The sequence below is a fragment of the Hylobates moloch genome, unplaced genomic scaffold (assembly GCF_009828535.3).
Source record: "Hylobates moloch isolate HMO894 unplaced genomic scaffold, HMol_V3 SCAFFOLD_1, whole genome shotgun sequence".
NCBI lineage: Eukaryota > Metazoa > Chordata > Mammalia > Primates > Hylobatidae > Hylobates > Hylobates moloch.
This window is the reverse complement of record NW_026652276.1, coordinates 168,217,127-168,233,097: the sequence shown is the minus strand read 5'-3', so window position 1 is coordinate 168,233,097 and position 15,971 is coordinate 168,217,127. Positions and strand designations below refer to the sequence as shown.

General features: G+C 35.8%; 2 protein-coding genes across 20 annotated transcripts in view; one reads left to right on the top strand and one right to left on the bottom strand.

The window, feature by feature from the left end:
• The window catches only part of ANKIB1 (ankyrin repeat and IBR domain containing 1), a 270,873-nt gene that overhangs the window by 78,578 nt on the left and 176,324 nt on the right, over positions 1-15,971 (top strand). The window lies entirely within an intron of this gene.
• Positions 1-15,971, bottom strand: part of KRIT1 (KRIT1 ankyrin repeat containing) — a 44,365-nt gene that overhangs the window by 10,063 nt on the left and 18,331 nt on the right. For 10 of the 19 annotated variants that reach the window (XM_032761093.2, XM_032761101.2, XM_032761096.2 and 7 more), the window contains 6 exons: positions 15,653-15,760; positions 12,759-12,915; positions 11,824-11,975; positions 4,577-4,743; positions 3,857-3,944; positions 3,159-3,365 (listed from right to left, as the gene is read on the bottom strand). In XM_032761093.2, the coding sequence (XP_032616984.1) occupies positions 3,159-3,365; positions 3,857-3,944; positions 4,577-4,743; positions 11,824-11,975; positions 12,759-12,915; positions 15,653-15,760 (879 nt within the window). Of the gene's footprint in view, positions 1-3,158; positions 3,366-3,856; positions 3,945-4,576; positions 4,744-11,823; positions 11,992-12,597; positions 12,618-12,758; positions 12,916-15,652; positions 15,761-15,971 lie in introns of all 19 variants that reach the window. The other 9 variants (XM_058424768.1, XM_058424787.1, XM_058424799.1 and 6 more) reach the window with 1 other exon arrangement.

The following is a 15,971-nucleotide window of genomic DNA, read 5'->3' as shown; positions in this document are numbered from 1 at the left end:
AAGATCACGCCACTGCACCCCAGCCAGGGCGATGAAGCAAGACTCTATCTCAAAATAAATAAATAAATAAATAAAAAATAAAACAGCAATATTACCCAAAGCAATCAAGTAATTCAACGCAATCTTTATTGAAATACCAATGACATGCTTTACAGAAATAAAAAAAAATTCTAAAATTCATTTGGAAGAACAAAAGATTCCAAATAGCCAAACCAATAGTGAGAAAAAAGAACAAAGCTGGAGGCATCACATTACCTAATTTCAAAAAATAAACTACACAAACCTACAGTAACCAAACAGCATGATGTTATTGTAAGTACAGATCCCAATGGAACAGAGAACCCAGAAATAAATCCATGTATTTACAGCCAGCTCATTTTCAACAAAGCTGCCAAGAACAAATATTGGGGAAAAAAACACTCTGTTCAATAAATGGTATTGGAAAAATTGGATACCCACATGCATAAAAATAAAACTAGACTCCATCTCTCACCATATACAGAAATCAAGTCAATATGGATAAAAAACCTAAATGTAAGACCTGAGCCTATAAAACTAGTAGAAGAAAACATAAGGGAAATGCTTTTGGACATTGGTCTAGGCAAAGATTTTATGGTTAAGACTTCAAAAGCATAGGCAACAAAAACAAAAACAGACAAATGGACCTATTTAAACTACTAAGCTTCTGCACAGCTAATGTAACAATCAACAGAGTGAAGAGACAATGTGGTGAATGGGAGACAGTATTTTCAAACTGTTCATTAGACTAGGGACTAATATCCAAAATTTACAAGGAAATCAAACAATTCAACAGCAAACAAACATATCCCATTATAAAGTAGGCAATGATTAGAATAGACATTTCTGAAAAGAAGACATACAAATGGCCAAGAAGTATATTAAAAATGTTCACTACAAGTAATCGTCAGGGAAGTTCAAGTTAAAACCACAGTGACATTTCATCCCACCCCAGTTAGAATGGCTATTATCAAAATGACAAAAACATAACAAATGCTGGTGAGGATGCAGAGAGAAGGGAACTTTTATACAGTTAGTGGGAATATAAACTAGTAAAGCCATTATGGAAAACAGTATAGAGGTTTCTCAAAAACTAAAAATAAAACTACCATATGAACCAGCAATCTCACTACTGAGTATTCTTCCAAAGGAAAGGAAATCAGTGGGATCCTGCAACCCCATGTTGACTGCAGCACTATTCACAACAGCAAAGATATGGAATCAACCTAAGTGTCTACCAACAGATGAATGAATAAAGAAAATGTGGTATATATGCACAATGAAATATTATTCAGCCATAAAAAAGAATGAAATCTTGTCATTTGCAACAACATAAATGGAATTGGGGGTCATTTTGTTAAGTGAAATAAGCCAGGCATAGAAAGTCAAATACCCTATGTTCTCATATATGTGAGACGTTGATGTCAAGGAGGTAGAGAGTTGAATGATGATTACCAGAGCTTGGAAGGGTAGGGTAGGGAGGAATAAGGAGAGGGTCAGTTAATGGGTACAAACATACAGTTAGATAGAATGAATAAGTTGCGGTGTTTCATAGTACACTAGGGTGACTATTGTTAATAACTTATTGTATATTTCAAAATAGCTACGAGATGAGTTGAAATGTTCCCAATACAAAGAAATTATAAATATTTAAGGTGATGAATTTCCTAATTACCCTGATTTGATCATTATATATTGTATGCATGTATCAAAATATGACATGTACCTCATAAATATGAACATCTACTACGTATCAATTAAAAAAATGAGTGGGACCCAGTGGTTCATGCTTGTAATCCCAGCACTTTGGGAAGCTGAGGCAGGAGGACCACTTGAGGCCAGGAGTTTGAGACCAAACTGTGCAACCTAACAAGATCCTGTCTCTGAAAGAAAAAACAACAACAACAAAAAAAAGCCAGGCATGGTGTCATGTGCCTGTAGTCCCAGCTACTGAGGAGGCTGAGGTAGGAGGATTGCTTGAGTCCACGAGTTCAAAGCTGCAGTGGGCTATGATTGCACCACTGATCCCCAGCCTGGGGAACAGAGTGATGTCTCAAAAAATAAACATATAAATAAAAAAATGTTTAAATGTAAAAAACAAAAAACAATAAAGAAGCTCTGAAGTATTCCAGTGGATATTCAATCCCTTCCATATTTCATCCTGCTCCCCAAAAGGTTCTTGTACTAATTCTAATTTTTCAAAGTGAAGCCCTTGTGTCACATATAATATTTTTCTTTTTTTCATCTTTTTCAATTAACCTAACAAATGTTTTAAACAGGCAACACAATCACACAGTTAAAACTTTCAAGTTGCAAAATGGCATTGTTATGGACTGAATGTTTGTGCCCTGCCTCCCAAAATTGGTATGTTGAAATCCTAACTCCTAATGTGATGGTATTGGGAGGTAGAGCCTTTGAGAAGTAATTATGTCATAATTTATGAGAGCAGGGCCCACATGAATGGGATTCATGCCTTTATAAAAGGGACCCCAAGATAACTCCCTCATTCTTTCTGCCATATGAGGATACAGGGAGATGTCAGCAGTCTCCAACCCAGAAAAACACTCTCACTAGAATCCAACCCCGCTAGCACGCTGATCTCAGACTTCCAGTTTCTAGAACTGTGAGAAATAAAACTTCTGTTTTTCATAAGCCAATCAGTCTATAGGGCTTTGTTATAGTGGCCTGAACTAGATAGGTATGTAAAGTTTCCTTCCTTACTTTTATTCCTAGTTACCTGGTTCCCTTCTCTAAAGGCTTCAAGAAATATTTTATGCATATACAAGCAATATGTATTTATGTAAAAATCATCCTCATTTCCTCCCATTTTAATACCAAGAGTAGGCAGCATATTACATATTGTTCAGCACCTTGCTTTTTCACTAAATATATCTTGCAGATCATTCTACACAAAAATACTCTTTATTCTTTTTTATGGCTGAAAGGTATTCCAATGCAGAAATGTAATATAATATTAACCCCTTACTGACAGTGATTTAGTGTCCCCCTTCATCTGACGTAATGAATGAGTTGCAATGAACAGTCTTGTATATATGCCATTTCTAAATTCTTCATGTAGGTTGATACTGTTGTTTTAAGTATTATATGACATGATTGGTAAAAAAGAGCTGAAAATCTACCTTAGTTTCCATGTTGAGGAGATGAAGTCCTTTTATATTCACTCCTACATACACAGGGATGACTTTATGATTGCTGGGGCTTGCCTTTGTAAATATCTGTCCTGTGAAAAATGCTGCTCCATAAGTAGGAATTTCCCAGCAATTCTGTAAGAACATGCGCTGAAGGTGATGCATTTCTTTACTGACACCTTCACTTGTACTGAGATTCTAAAAACAAACAAGGTAAATTAAAAATAAAAGAGATGTGAAAGGAAAATGTACCACTGATAATCCAAATAGATCAACTAAGCAGTTTCTAAAATCAAGACTGCCCCTAAAGAATAAAATCATAGCACATTATATCAGGAGTACTTTTTCTCTTGCGATGTTAATATTAAAAAAAAAAAATTGAGGTCTAAAAATACTGTCTATGCTATTGGGTTTTAATTGCTTCACGGGCATGGATAGTATATTACTTCAAATTTTTATCTTTAGTCCGTACCACAGTATTTGGCATGTAGAAGGTATTCAGTAAAAGATTATCTATTACTAAAAATAAAAATATCTTGCTACTTTCAATTTCAAGCATTGTGAACTAGAAGATACATTTTTAATTTCAGGTTTATAAATTTAATCTACCTATGTTTAAAATATTAATAACACTAACAAAGTTTCAAGTAGCCTATAAAATGTCTTTTAATTTCTATTAAACAGCTTACCTTGTATTCATGAAGTATGCGATTTGTCCAGTGAGGTGCCTTACTTTTCAGTTTGGTAATAGGTACGATGGATTTTAGATTTTCTTCACTGTAAGCACACATGCCAACATCCTTTAAATAAATCATCTTTAGTAGCTAAAGCATAGTAATCATTCTGCTACAAATGGCTTTCAGTAACGTAATTTTTAAGCTGAAAAATATTTTGCTGTAAAATATCAGAGAACTCTAAAAATGTTAAGCAAAAAGCCACAAATCTCATATTATCAATTTAGATAAATGTTTCTTCTTTCCATAACCAGAAAATATTTTTGAAAATTGAAAACCACAATAACCAAATTCAGATATGCTTAAAACCTCAGTGCTTTCTCTCAAAGACTGAACACAAAACTAGTTTTTATGGTGGGATTCTTAAGTACATCTGCCTTATAAAATGTTTTACTACTTATTCAAGTCAGGTTTTAGTGAACTTATTTAAGCATAAAGAAAGATAAAGAAAAAATATAAAGTATATCAAACTATAGTCAAATATGAGAAAAGTAAAATTGGAGAGTATAACTTTAAGGATGCTTTACTATTACGTCTTTTCTCATTCTATGTCTTATATTATTTAATTCCAAACCAATGTAATGTATAAATATTTTCTAATAACATTTTTAAACTTTCTTGGTTAAACAGAATCTTGAGCATAGCACAAGACCATGCATAATATTAAATACTTACTTTAGGAAACCTTGCTTGTGTTTTTTACTCTCATAATTTCCATAGACTATTTGCAAAAGCAGACTTGCCAATGTTATCAGCTTAGCATCAGGAGCTGTATAAAAGCCCTTCAATAAATTATATCTGGCTTCATCAAAGAGAATAAGAATAGCTAGTGGGTCTTCAATCTTAAAAGAAAAAGTATAATTTGGTTATTAGGCTACAATTTCTTTTTACAAATGAACAACTTAATATGGGAAAAGCAAAAGCTACATATTTGTATATAAATGAGCTGTTACTGCTTTGAGCAGAGGTTGGCAAACATTTTTCTGTTAAGGCCCAGAGAGTAGTATTTTAAGCTTTGTGAGCTATATAATCGCTGTTGCAACTAATCAACTGTGGCACTGTAGCACAAAGAAAGCCACAGGTGATACATCAACAAATGGGTATGGCAGTGTTCTAATAAAACTTTATGTAGGAATACTGAAATATGAATTTCAAAAAATTTCGCATGACAGGAAATATTGTTCTTTCGATTTTTTTAAATCAAAAAACATTAAAAAAATTAGCTTGTGAGGTATACAAAAATTGGCAAAATATGGCTATAAGCTATAGTTTGCTAACCTGGTTGTCTAACGAATATTATCAGTTTATAAATATGGATAATTTTTAGCAAAATTTTACCTAAATTTTTGTATGACTGAAACATTTTTCTATTACCTATGCTTCATACAATACAGTAGTGGACTTCAAAGAAGATAAAAGGAAGTATCTTAATTTCCAAAGGACAAATGCATTTTTAAAAAGCCTGTTGTCAGACATTTTAAATTTTGACTAAAAAGACTTTACACTTTCAAATATTAATAATATTCAAGAAGAGTAAATTTTTGTTTTGTTTTTTTGAGACAGGGTCTTGCTCTGCCAGCCAGGCTGGAGTGCAGTGGCATGAACATGTCCCACTGCAGCCTCGACCTCGTGGGCTCAAGCTACCTACCTGCCTCAGCCTCCCAAGTAGCTGGGACAAGAGGTGTGCAACACCATGCCTGGCTAATTTTTAAATTTTTTGAAGACAGAAGGTCTTGCCATGTTGCCTAGGCTGGGCTTAAGCAGTCCTCTCACCTCGGCCTCCCAAAGTGTTGGGATTACAGGTGTTAGGCACTGCACCTGGCCTAGATCTTTTTTTTTTTTTTTAAACTTTAGTTTTAAGTTTATCCAATAAGATTAGTAAAGATTTGAGAAATCCTAGCCTACAGAATATATTCCTACTTGTACAAAGTCACCGGTTATAAAGTTTCTGAATAAATACTTAAAGTATTTCCAAATACAATTCATAACGATCCCAAGCTTGAATAAAAATTATTTTTGCGGCCAGGCACGCAAAATTTTTGCTCACGCCTGTAATCCTAGCACTTTGGGAGGCCGAGGCGGGTGGATCACGAGGCCAGAAGATCAAGACCATCCTGGCTAACACGGTGAAACCCCGTCTCTACTAAAAATACAAGAAATTAGCCAGGCATGGTGGCAGGCGCCTGTAGTCCCAGCTACTGGGGAGGCTGAGGCAGGAAAATGGCGTGAACCCAGGAGACGGAGCTTGCACTGAGCCAAAATTGCACCAGTGCACTCCAGCCTGGGTGACAGAGAGAGACTCTGTCTCAAAAAAAAAAAGATTTTTGCAACATTAACTGAAATAATACTATTTTTCTATCTTAAAATACTCTATATAATATTAAAAAAAAATTTCATGGGAAAAAAACGAAGGGGACTGTTCTAAATTAAAAGAGACTAAAGAGACATCCAAATATAAAGCATGAGCCTTGACTAGATCCTGGGGCTGGGAGGTATAAAAGTATTTTGAAACAACTGGGAAAAATCTGAATTTGAATCAGATATTATGTAATTATGTAATTATTAATTTTATTAGGTTGGAAACGTTATTGTGGTAGGTAGAGATGTCCTTATTCTTAGAAGATGCACACCAAAATATGTAGCAATGACACCTGCAACTCAGTTTAAAATGGTTCACAAAGAAAGTAAATACAGTAAAGCAAATTGTTAACAACTTGTGATCTAATGAATGGTAAATGGTGTAAACTGTATTACTTTTTAATATGCCTATGGCTTTTCAAATTTCTCAAAATAAAGTGGAAAATGACTGAATGAAAGCATATTTTCTAATAAAAACTGACATTGTATATTTGAAGAATATGAGTAGATAATAAGTTACAATTCCCAATACCATGTTCAATGAGTTTTAGTCACCATTTTTTATTTTCTAATGAAATCAGGATGTTTTCATCCTAAAAGGATGATGCTAAACAATAAGTGTAATTCTGTTTTTCAGATGGTACAAACAGGAATTTCCTAATTATATAATGAGTGAAAGAACACAACTGGTTTACCAGATTATCATGACATTCTGGTTTACCATAAGAACTTACTAAGCCTTGCTTCCTTTTTACTTGAGTCTCCTTTATTTTATAATTATGCAATTTATTTATCATCCAAGTATTATCATTACTGCTCCTTTTCTCTACCAGTGAAGTATTATAATATTACTTGGGAGGAGAAGGCAGACTGAGTATACTTAGATTATGTGCAGATTTTATAGATATCATACATTTTTTAAGTTATAGGGTAAAACAGATACAACATTTGTCATTTGAACCATTTTTAAGTGTGAAATTCAGTGGCATTAATTATGTTCACAATGTTGTGCTACCATCACTACTATCTAGTTCCACGTAGTTTATATCACCCCAAAGAGAAATTGTTAACTGGTAAGAATTTCCCACCCCTCCCCTAGCCTAGCACCTCTGATAACCTCCCATCTATTTTTTCCCTTTATGCCTTTGCCTATTCTAGATTACTTAATATAAGTAGAATTAAATATTTGTTCGTGTCTGGCTTATTAGTGTTTTCAAGGCTCACTCATGTTGTCACATGTATCATAACTTCATTCCTTTGTATCAGTGAATAATACTCTATTTGTATATATAGATGACATTTTGTTTGTCCACTCATCTGTTGATGGACACTTAGGGTGCCTCTACCCATTTGGTTATTATTAATAATGCTGCAGTGACATACAAGTATGTTTGAGTCCTTGTTTTCAATTATTTCAGGCATGTATCTAGGAGTGGAATTGCTGGATCATATGGTAATTCTATTTTCAGATTTTTGAAGAACCACTGTTTTCCACAGTGGCTGCACCACTTTACATTCCCACCTGCAATGTACCAGGGTTCCAATTTCTCTACATTTTTACCAACTCATTATTTTCTGTTTTGTTTTTTATAGCCATCCTAGTAGGTGTGGTTTCTCACTGAGGTTTTAATTTGCATTTCCCTAATAACTAATGATGTTGAGCATCTTTTCATGTGCTTGTTGGCTATTTATATATTCAAGTCCTTCGACCTATTTTATTTACAGACAGGGTCTTGCTCTTTCATCCAGCCCAGAGTGCAGTGGATGGATCATAACTGTAGCCTTGAACTCCTGGGTTCAAGTGATCCTCCCATCTCACTCCTGAGTAGCTAGAACTACAGGTGTGTGCCACCACGCCAGGCTGTTAAAAAAACAAAAAAAAAACAAAAAAAAACTTTTTTGTAGAGATGGGGTCTCACTATGCAGCCAGGCTGGTCTCAAATTCCTGGCCTCAAGTGAGCCTCCCACCTCATCCTTCCAAAGCACTGGGATTACAGAAGTGAACCACCACGCCCGGACTTTCTTTTTTTTTTTTTTTTTTTTGAGATTGTCTTGCTCTATTACCCAGGCTGGTATGCAGTCGTGTGATATTGGCTCATTGTAACCTCTCCCTCCCAGACTCAAGCGACCTTCCCACCTCAGTCTCCTGGATAGCTGGTACTACAGTGTGTGACACCATGCCTGGCGAATTTTTAAAGTTTTTTACAGAGATGAAGTTTCACTATGTTGCCCAGGCAGGTCTCAAATTCCTGGGTTCCCATGATCCTCCCATCTCAGCCTCTCAAAGTGCTGAGATTACAGGTGTAAGCTTACCGCACCGAACCCTGACCATTTTTAATTGGGTTGTTGGCCTTTTTATTGTTGAGTTGTAGGAGTTCTTTATATATTCTAGATAGTAAACCCTTATCTATGATTTGCTAATATTTTCTCCCATTCTGTTGCTTTTCACTTTCTTAATAATGTCCTTTAAAGCACAAAAGTTTTTGATTTTGATGAAGTTTAACTTACCCAATATTTCTTTTGTTGTTCATGCTTTTGTTGTCATGTCTGACTCCACTGCCTAATCCAAGGTCATGAAGATTTATCCCTTTGTTTTCTTCTATGAGTTTTACGGTTTTAGCAATTACATTTAGGTCACTGATGCATTTTTATTATTATAATATTTGAGATGGAGTCTCACTTCGTCACCCAGGCTGGAGTACAGTGGCGTGATCTTGGCTCACTGCAACCTCTGCCTCCCGGGTTCATGCAATTCTTGTGCCTCAACCTTCTAAGTAGCTGGGACTACAGAGGTGTACCACCACGGCTGGCTAATTTTTTGTATTTTTAGAAGAGATGGGGTTTTGCCATGTGGGCCAGGCTGGTCTAGAACTCCTGTCCTCAAGTGATCCACCCGCCTCAGCCGCCTCAGCCTCCAAAAGTGCTGGGATTACAGGTGTGAGCTACCATGCCCAGCCATTTTAACTTTTTATATGGCACGAAGTTGGGGTCCAATTTCCTACTTTTGCAATGTGAACTTACAGTTATACCAGCACCATCTGTTGAAAAGACTCTTCTTTCTCCATTAGATGAACCTGGTAGCCCTGTCAGAAGTCTACTGGCTGTATATGTATGGGTTTATTTCTGAAAACTCAATTCTATTCCATTGGTCTGTATGTTTATCCTTATGCTAGAGTACCACAATGCTTTTGATTACTTAGCTTTGTGGTGTGCTTTGAAATTGAGTAATGTCAATCTCTCAACTTGGTTCTTCTTTATTCAAGATTGTTTTGGCTATTTGAGGCCCCTTGCAATTCTTGTGCATTTGAGGACTGTCTGTTCCACTTTCACAAAAAAAGCTATTGGAATATTGTTAGGGACTGCATTAAATGTGTAGATCACTTTGCTAGTCGTGACATCTTAACAACGCTAACTATTCCTATCATTGAACATGGAGATGTCTTTCCAGTTATCAGGTCTTATTTTTCAGCAATGTTTTATAGTTTTCAGTGTACAAGTCTTGAACTTCTTCTGTTAAATTTACTCCTGGATATTTTATTCTTAGATGCTATTTTAATGGACTTCTTAATCTCTTTCTTGTATTCTTTGCTGGTATATAGACAACAGATTTTGTGTGTTGAGCTTATACCTTGAAACTTTGCTGAATTAATTTATTAGCTCTAGCTTTCTTGTGGATTCTTTGGGAATTCCTATGTATACGTCATTTGCCAAAAACTAAGGTCTTGATTATTGGTGAAAGTGCACATCCTAATTTTGTACCATATCTTAGGAGGACAGTTTTCAGTCTTTTACCATTGAATATGATATTAGCTGTGGGTTTTTCGTGAACACGCTTAATCATGCTGAGAAGTTCGCTTGTATTCCTGGTTTTCTGAGAGTTTTTTAAATCATGAAAGGGTGTTGGATTTTGTCAAATGCCTTTCTGCATCAATTAAGATGATCATGTGTTTTCTTCCCTTCCTTTCATTCCATTAATGTGATTCTAACACATTTTTAACAAATAATGAAGTCCTTAGTTTTTGGTAAATTTCATAGCAATTTTTATGTGACTCCTAGTATATTTGGCTGAGAGGATCAACTCTATCTTTGGCTTGATAATATAAAAGGAGCAATATATATATTTATGTACAAAATGTTTACCAAGTTTGGACATGGCTGTTGAAATTTTCTTGTGCTAAAATTTAACTGTGTTTGTTTAATATTCCCTGAGAATAAAGAATTAAGAAATGTATTCTATTTTTTTCTTCACTAACGTTGTAAGACCGTAAAACAATTTCACCATATTTAGATTATCATGCCTAATTTAAGCTGTTGTAATCTCTCCCTTGTCCATTCATCGTTCTTTTTTTTTTTTGAGACGGAATCTCGTTCTGTCGTCCAGGCTGGAGTACAGTGGCATGATCTTGGCTCACTGCAACCTCCGCCTCCCAGGTTCAAGCAATTCTCTGCCTCGGCCTCCCAAGTAGCTGGGATTACAGGCGCCTGCCACCATGCCTGGCTAATTTTTGTATTTTTAGCAGAGACGGGGTTTCACCATCTTGGCCAGGCTGGTCTTGAATTCCTGACCTCGTGATCCACCCGCCTTGGCCTCCCAAAGTGCTGGGATTACAGGCATGAGCCACTGTGCCTGGCCCATTCATCCTTCTTATGGCATTATGTCACTTCTTCATCTCTAAAATCCACAGTAGTTCAAATCCAAATATACTTGTCTGGACAGACTTCTTTTTATCAAATGTAAATATTATTCTCATTTTTTTACTATGTATAGAGTTCTCTGTTTGAGTTAAGATGAGCTACTTAGGCTAGGCATGGTGGCTCACGCTTGTAATCCCAGCACTTTGGGAGGCCAAGATGGGCAGATCACTTGAAGCCAGGAGTTCAAGACCAGCCTGGCCAACATGGCAAAACCCTATCTCTGCTAAAAATACAAAATAAGTTAGCTGAGTGTGGTGGCACACGCCTATAATCCCAACTACTTGGGAGGCTGAGGTATGAGAACCGCTTAAACCTGGGAGGTGGAGATTGTAGTAAGCCGAGATTGTGCCACTCCAGCCTGGGAGACAGAGCAAGACTCAGTCTCAAAAAAAAAAAAAAAAGAAAAGAAAAGATGAGCCACTTATGGACTGCTGAGAATGGCTTTCGCATTGTTCCCTTTGCTAGTATAATCTTATCCACCCAGGATGTTCTCTTCCACACCAGTGTTTCTCTTTCTTCCTTCAAAATGTATACAACTGATTAGCCCTTTATTAAGTTTATCCTTGACAGTGTACTTCCTAACTAGTCTAAACAATTTTTTTTCCTGTATAATTTGGCTCCACATCTGATTGCTAATTTTCTTTAGGATAGCGTCCCTATTTCTTTTGTATTCTTAAGACAATGGGAGTGGAAATGAAAAATCCCAACCAAGGGCTTTGTAAGTAGATCAACTGAAACTCCACCAATTATCACAGGGATGTAAGGATTGATTTAAGGATGTAAGCACAATTTCTGCCTCTAGTGCTTACGATAGAAACTCAACAGATTTTGTGCATTTAAATAACTGTAAATAAGATTTCCAAGCAAACCTGTTTTTCAACTTCCAAAGGAAGTCTCACATCTCTTCTTAGAAAAAGCTGAGGTGTTTCCCTTTGAGGATCCAGATTAGTCAATTCAGCAAGTATTTCTGGCCAGTCACGAACATGTTGCAAGGGTTTATGATATGGTTTGAGTTGAAGGCCTGAAAAACATCTTTCCTTTTATAAATGATAATGTAAAAAGTCAATTATATCAATGCATAGAAACTTTGTATTAAACTATCTGCACTTCTGTACTGAATACTCACAAATTAAATTTAAATATAAAATTAACATTTTAATCAATATGACTACCCAATTTGCAGTTAACTGCTTATTATCAAGAATATAAGAATTATTAAAGATAATTATTAAAAATAATTCTTACATAAAATTTATCAAATGTATATGAAATCCTTAATTCCATTATAGCCTATTTAATTATGAAATAAGTGGAATTCCTAGTTAAAAAGATACAACTAAGCTATTAAATAACCAATCACATCAATCAAATTCTTTTTGTATGGGTAATACTTTGAGGAACAAATATATAGTGTCATTAGGTTGATTTTAAATAAAAAGGTTGATTTTAAATAGAAAACTAATGTAAGAGAAAAGAACATTTGTATTATTTCAAAATGAGCACAAAAAATAAAGGCAAGTTGCATAAGCACAACATTTAATGGCATTCAAATCAAATACCATTGCCATAGAAGAAAAGTTTTGTTTTTTAATTATTAAAAAATGCTTTGAATGAAGCAGGGAAGGGGGTGGGCAGGGACTTACCTGTTTCAGCAGTTTGAACACTAATAATTTATATAAAAGAGAAGAACATTGTATTATTTCAAAATTTAAGAGTCAAGAATAAAAAGAAGTTATACTTTTTACCAACCCACTCCCAAAAAGGAATAATAAGGTTTACTATAACATAATAAAAACTTTCTTACTGAGGTTTTCTGAACAAATCCATATAGTGAAATATTGCTGAGTTTCTTGAGACAGACGCATTCCTTCCATTATCTGCTGCACTGTGGTATTATTTCCATGCTTCAATTCAACAGAACGATATGACCCATCCATTCTGTATATTCGAACTTTTTCATACTACAAGAAACGATAACTTACGTAACCAGCTTAAAAAATTATACATCACAATCTAACAAGATACTTTCCTTCAACTTCATGTGCTTTATTATAGATTTCTAACATGAAAAATATCAGAAACACTGTTTCAAGTGAGAATCTGTTGGTGATATTTTAAAAACATTTTACTGGCCAGGCACAGTGGCTCACGCCTATAATCCCAGCACTTTGGGAGGCCGAGGCGGGCGGATCATGAAGTCAGGAGATCGAGATCATCCAGGCTAACAGGTGAAACCCTGTCTCTACTAAAAATACAAAAAAAAACAAAAATTAGCCGGGCGTGGTGGTGGGCGCCTATAGTCCCAGCTACTCAGGAGGCTGAGGTGGGAGAATGGCGTGAACCCCGGGAGGAGCTTGCAGTGAGCCGAGATCGCGCAACTGCACTCCAGCCTGGGCGACAGAGCAAGACTCCGTCTCAAAAAAACAAAAAACAAAAAAAAATTTTTACTTCCATTACTTGTATTTTCTAAAATATTTTCCTCTGGATGTTCCAGAAATAAGTTTGGGAAACTAAGGAGAATGACTTAAAAAAATACTCCATGTCAAATTCTTTTGACAGGATGTTTTAGCGCCTTTAATGTACAATGTAAATATCAAACGAGAGATACAAACTTGGTTACTGAATCTAGTGTTAGTCAAGTATTTCATGAGTCTAGTGGGTCACAAATAATACAACAGAAATGTGTACCACCAATAACTTGTCCTATGAGGAATTTGTGATGGAACACTTTGCAGGTAAAAGTTATCAATGAACTTTGAGCCAGTTTCCTTCCCCCAGTTTAGAAAATTCCAGAGTAGTAGCATTCTCAATGGATTTTTATTGTTATAGGAAGTAACTGATGTCCCCAAATAACTTCCAGGCCAGCTCACTTTGGATAAAAGAACTTCACCCCTCCTACCTTATTCATTCACAATATAAAAATTATATCAGGGATAAAAATGAGTTAAAACTACATAGTTAGAAAATAAATTGCAATGAAGTATAACATAAGGGTACCTGTACTGCTTGTCTATTTCCTTGACTCTGTCTTATGCTCTTGGAGTAAGTGTTTTGAAAAAATGCATGAGTGTGTGGTATGTGTGTAATATTAAAGGCAGAGACCATATATTCCTTATAATTTTCAGCACTTTGTCATGATAAATCCAAACAGATACTCAACAAATACTTATTGTATAGTTGTTGGTTAATGCCTGGAGAGGCTTAGGTAAATGGGTTATATCTGTTAGTATAAACCCTTTATCCTTTATTTGTTGGTATAAATCTTATTTCAAACAGTTTTTAAACTAATGATAGCCAGGAGTGGTGGCACATGTCTATAGTCCCAGCTACTCAAGAGTCTGAGGTGGGAGGACTGCCTAAGCCTAGAAGGTTGAGGCTGCAGTGCATCACGATTGTCTGTGAATAACCATTGTACTCCAGCCTGGGCAACATAGTGAGACCCTGTCTCATAAAAATAAAAATAATTAAATTAATAATTTTTATAATCATTATAACCCTTAGGCATAATTGAGTTTCTTCTCATTGTTAATTCTTCTGTATTTTAATGTCACTAATTTGAGGTTTATGCCTCTAAATACAATTATTATTTTAATAGCTACGTTTGCCAGCATTTTCGATTTATGAGTTTATTTCCAGTTGTAATTAGATAGAAAGGCCAGGTTGAGTTAGCAGAATAAAAAAGATTGGAAACACCTATTTTACTTTTATGAGGAGGAAAATGAGTCTGTTATATATAAACGTGCTGAGACTGAATGAATGATGTGCAATGCTTTTATTTAAAAATATAAAATGTTGTTTAAGAGGCCTAAGTAGAGGGATATGCGACAATGAATAGATTAAAATTATGTGTAATCAGACCGGGCACGGTGGCTCACGCCTGTAATCCCAGCACTTTGGGAGGCCGAGGCGGGCAGATCATGAGGTCAGGTGATCAAGACCATCCTAGCTAACACAGTGAAACCCCATCTCTACTAAAATTACAAAAAATTAGCCGGGCGTGGTGGCAGGCGCATGTAATCCCAACTACTTGGGAGGCTGAGGAGGAGAACTGCTTGAACCCGGGAGGCAAAGGTTGCAGTGAGCTGAGATCGTGCCATTGCATTCCAGCCTGGGTGAAAGAGCGAGACTCCATCTCAAAAAAAAAAATGTTTAATCAACACGTCAAGCGTAGAAATTATATGAAAATTTTAAGTGTTCTGAAAGTTTTATTTACTTATTTTTGCAAGTTTTATTTTGTTATGCAAGAATAAACATCCAAATGTTAGGGATAATACAGTCTACAATGAGGTTTTTTGTTTGTCTGAGATGGAGTCTCGCTCCGTCGCCAAGGCTGGAGTACAGTGGCACAATCTTGGCTCACTGCAACCTCTGCCTCCCGGGTTCAAGCAATTCTCCTGTCTCAGCCTCCTGAGTAGCTGGGACTACAGGTGCACGCCATCATGCCCAGCTGATTTTCGTATTTTTCATAGAGATGGGGTTTCACCATGTCTGGATCTCTTGACCTTGTGATCCGCCTGCCTCTGCCTCCCAAAGTGCTGGGATTACAGGTGTGAGCCACCATGCCTGGCCTACAATGAGGTTTTATAGCAGTAAAGAAGCCATAATCGTTTGTCTTTCCACTCTTGCCACAGATCCTCAAATTTAAATCTTATTAATTTAAATACTATGCCTGGCTCTAACTATGAAGATAATTCTTACTGGTTTGTTAATGGCTTCCTTCAACAATTTTGCAGCTTCTTCCCAGTTGTTTTGTTTGTTTTCTTCACAAATATTTAATGGAGATCTTCCTTGTTGGTCTGTTATATGCTAGAAATGTGGGTGGGGAGGGGGAAAAAAGGCATTACATATTATGGTATTCTAAAGGAAAATGTCATACAATTAATCAAAGTTTCATAAAAAAGAGACTCTTGTCAAGTACTAAGTAAATATTAACCACACTTGGTACGTATTATGTTTAGAATAAACAAGAGTTGCCAAGATAAAGGACTCAAAGCACTAATCAATGTGATGACTGTTT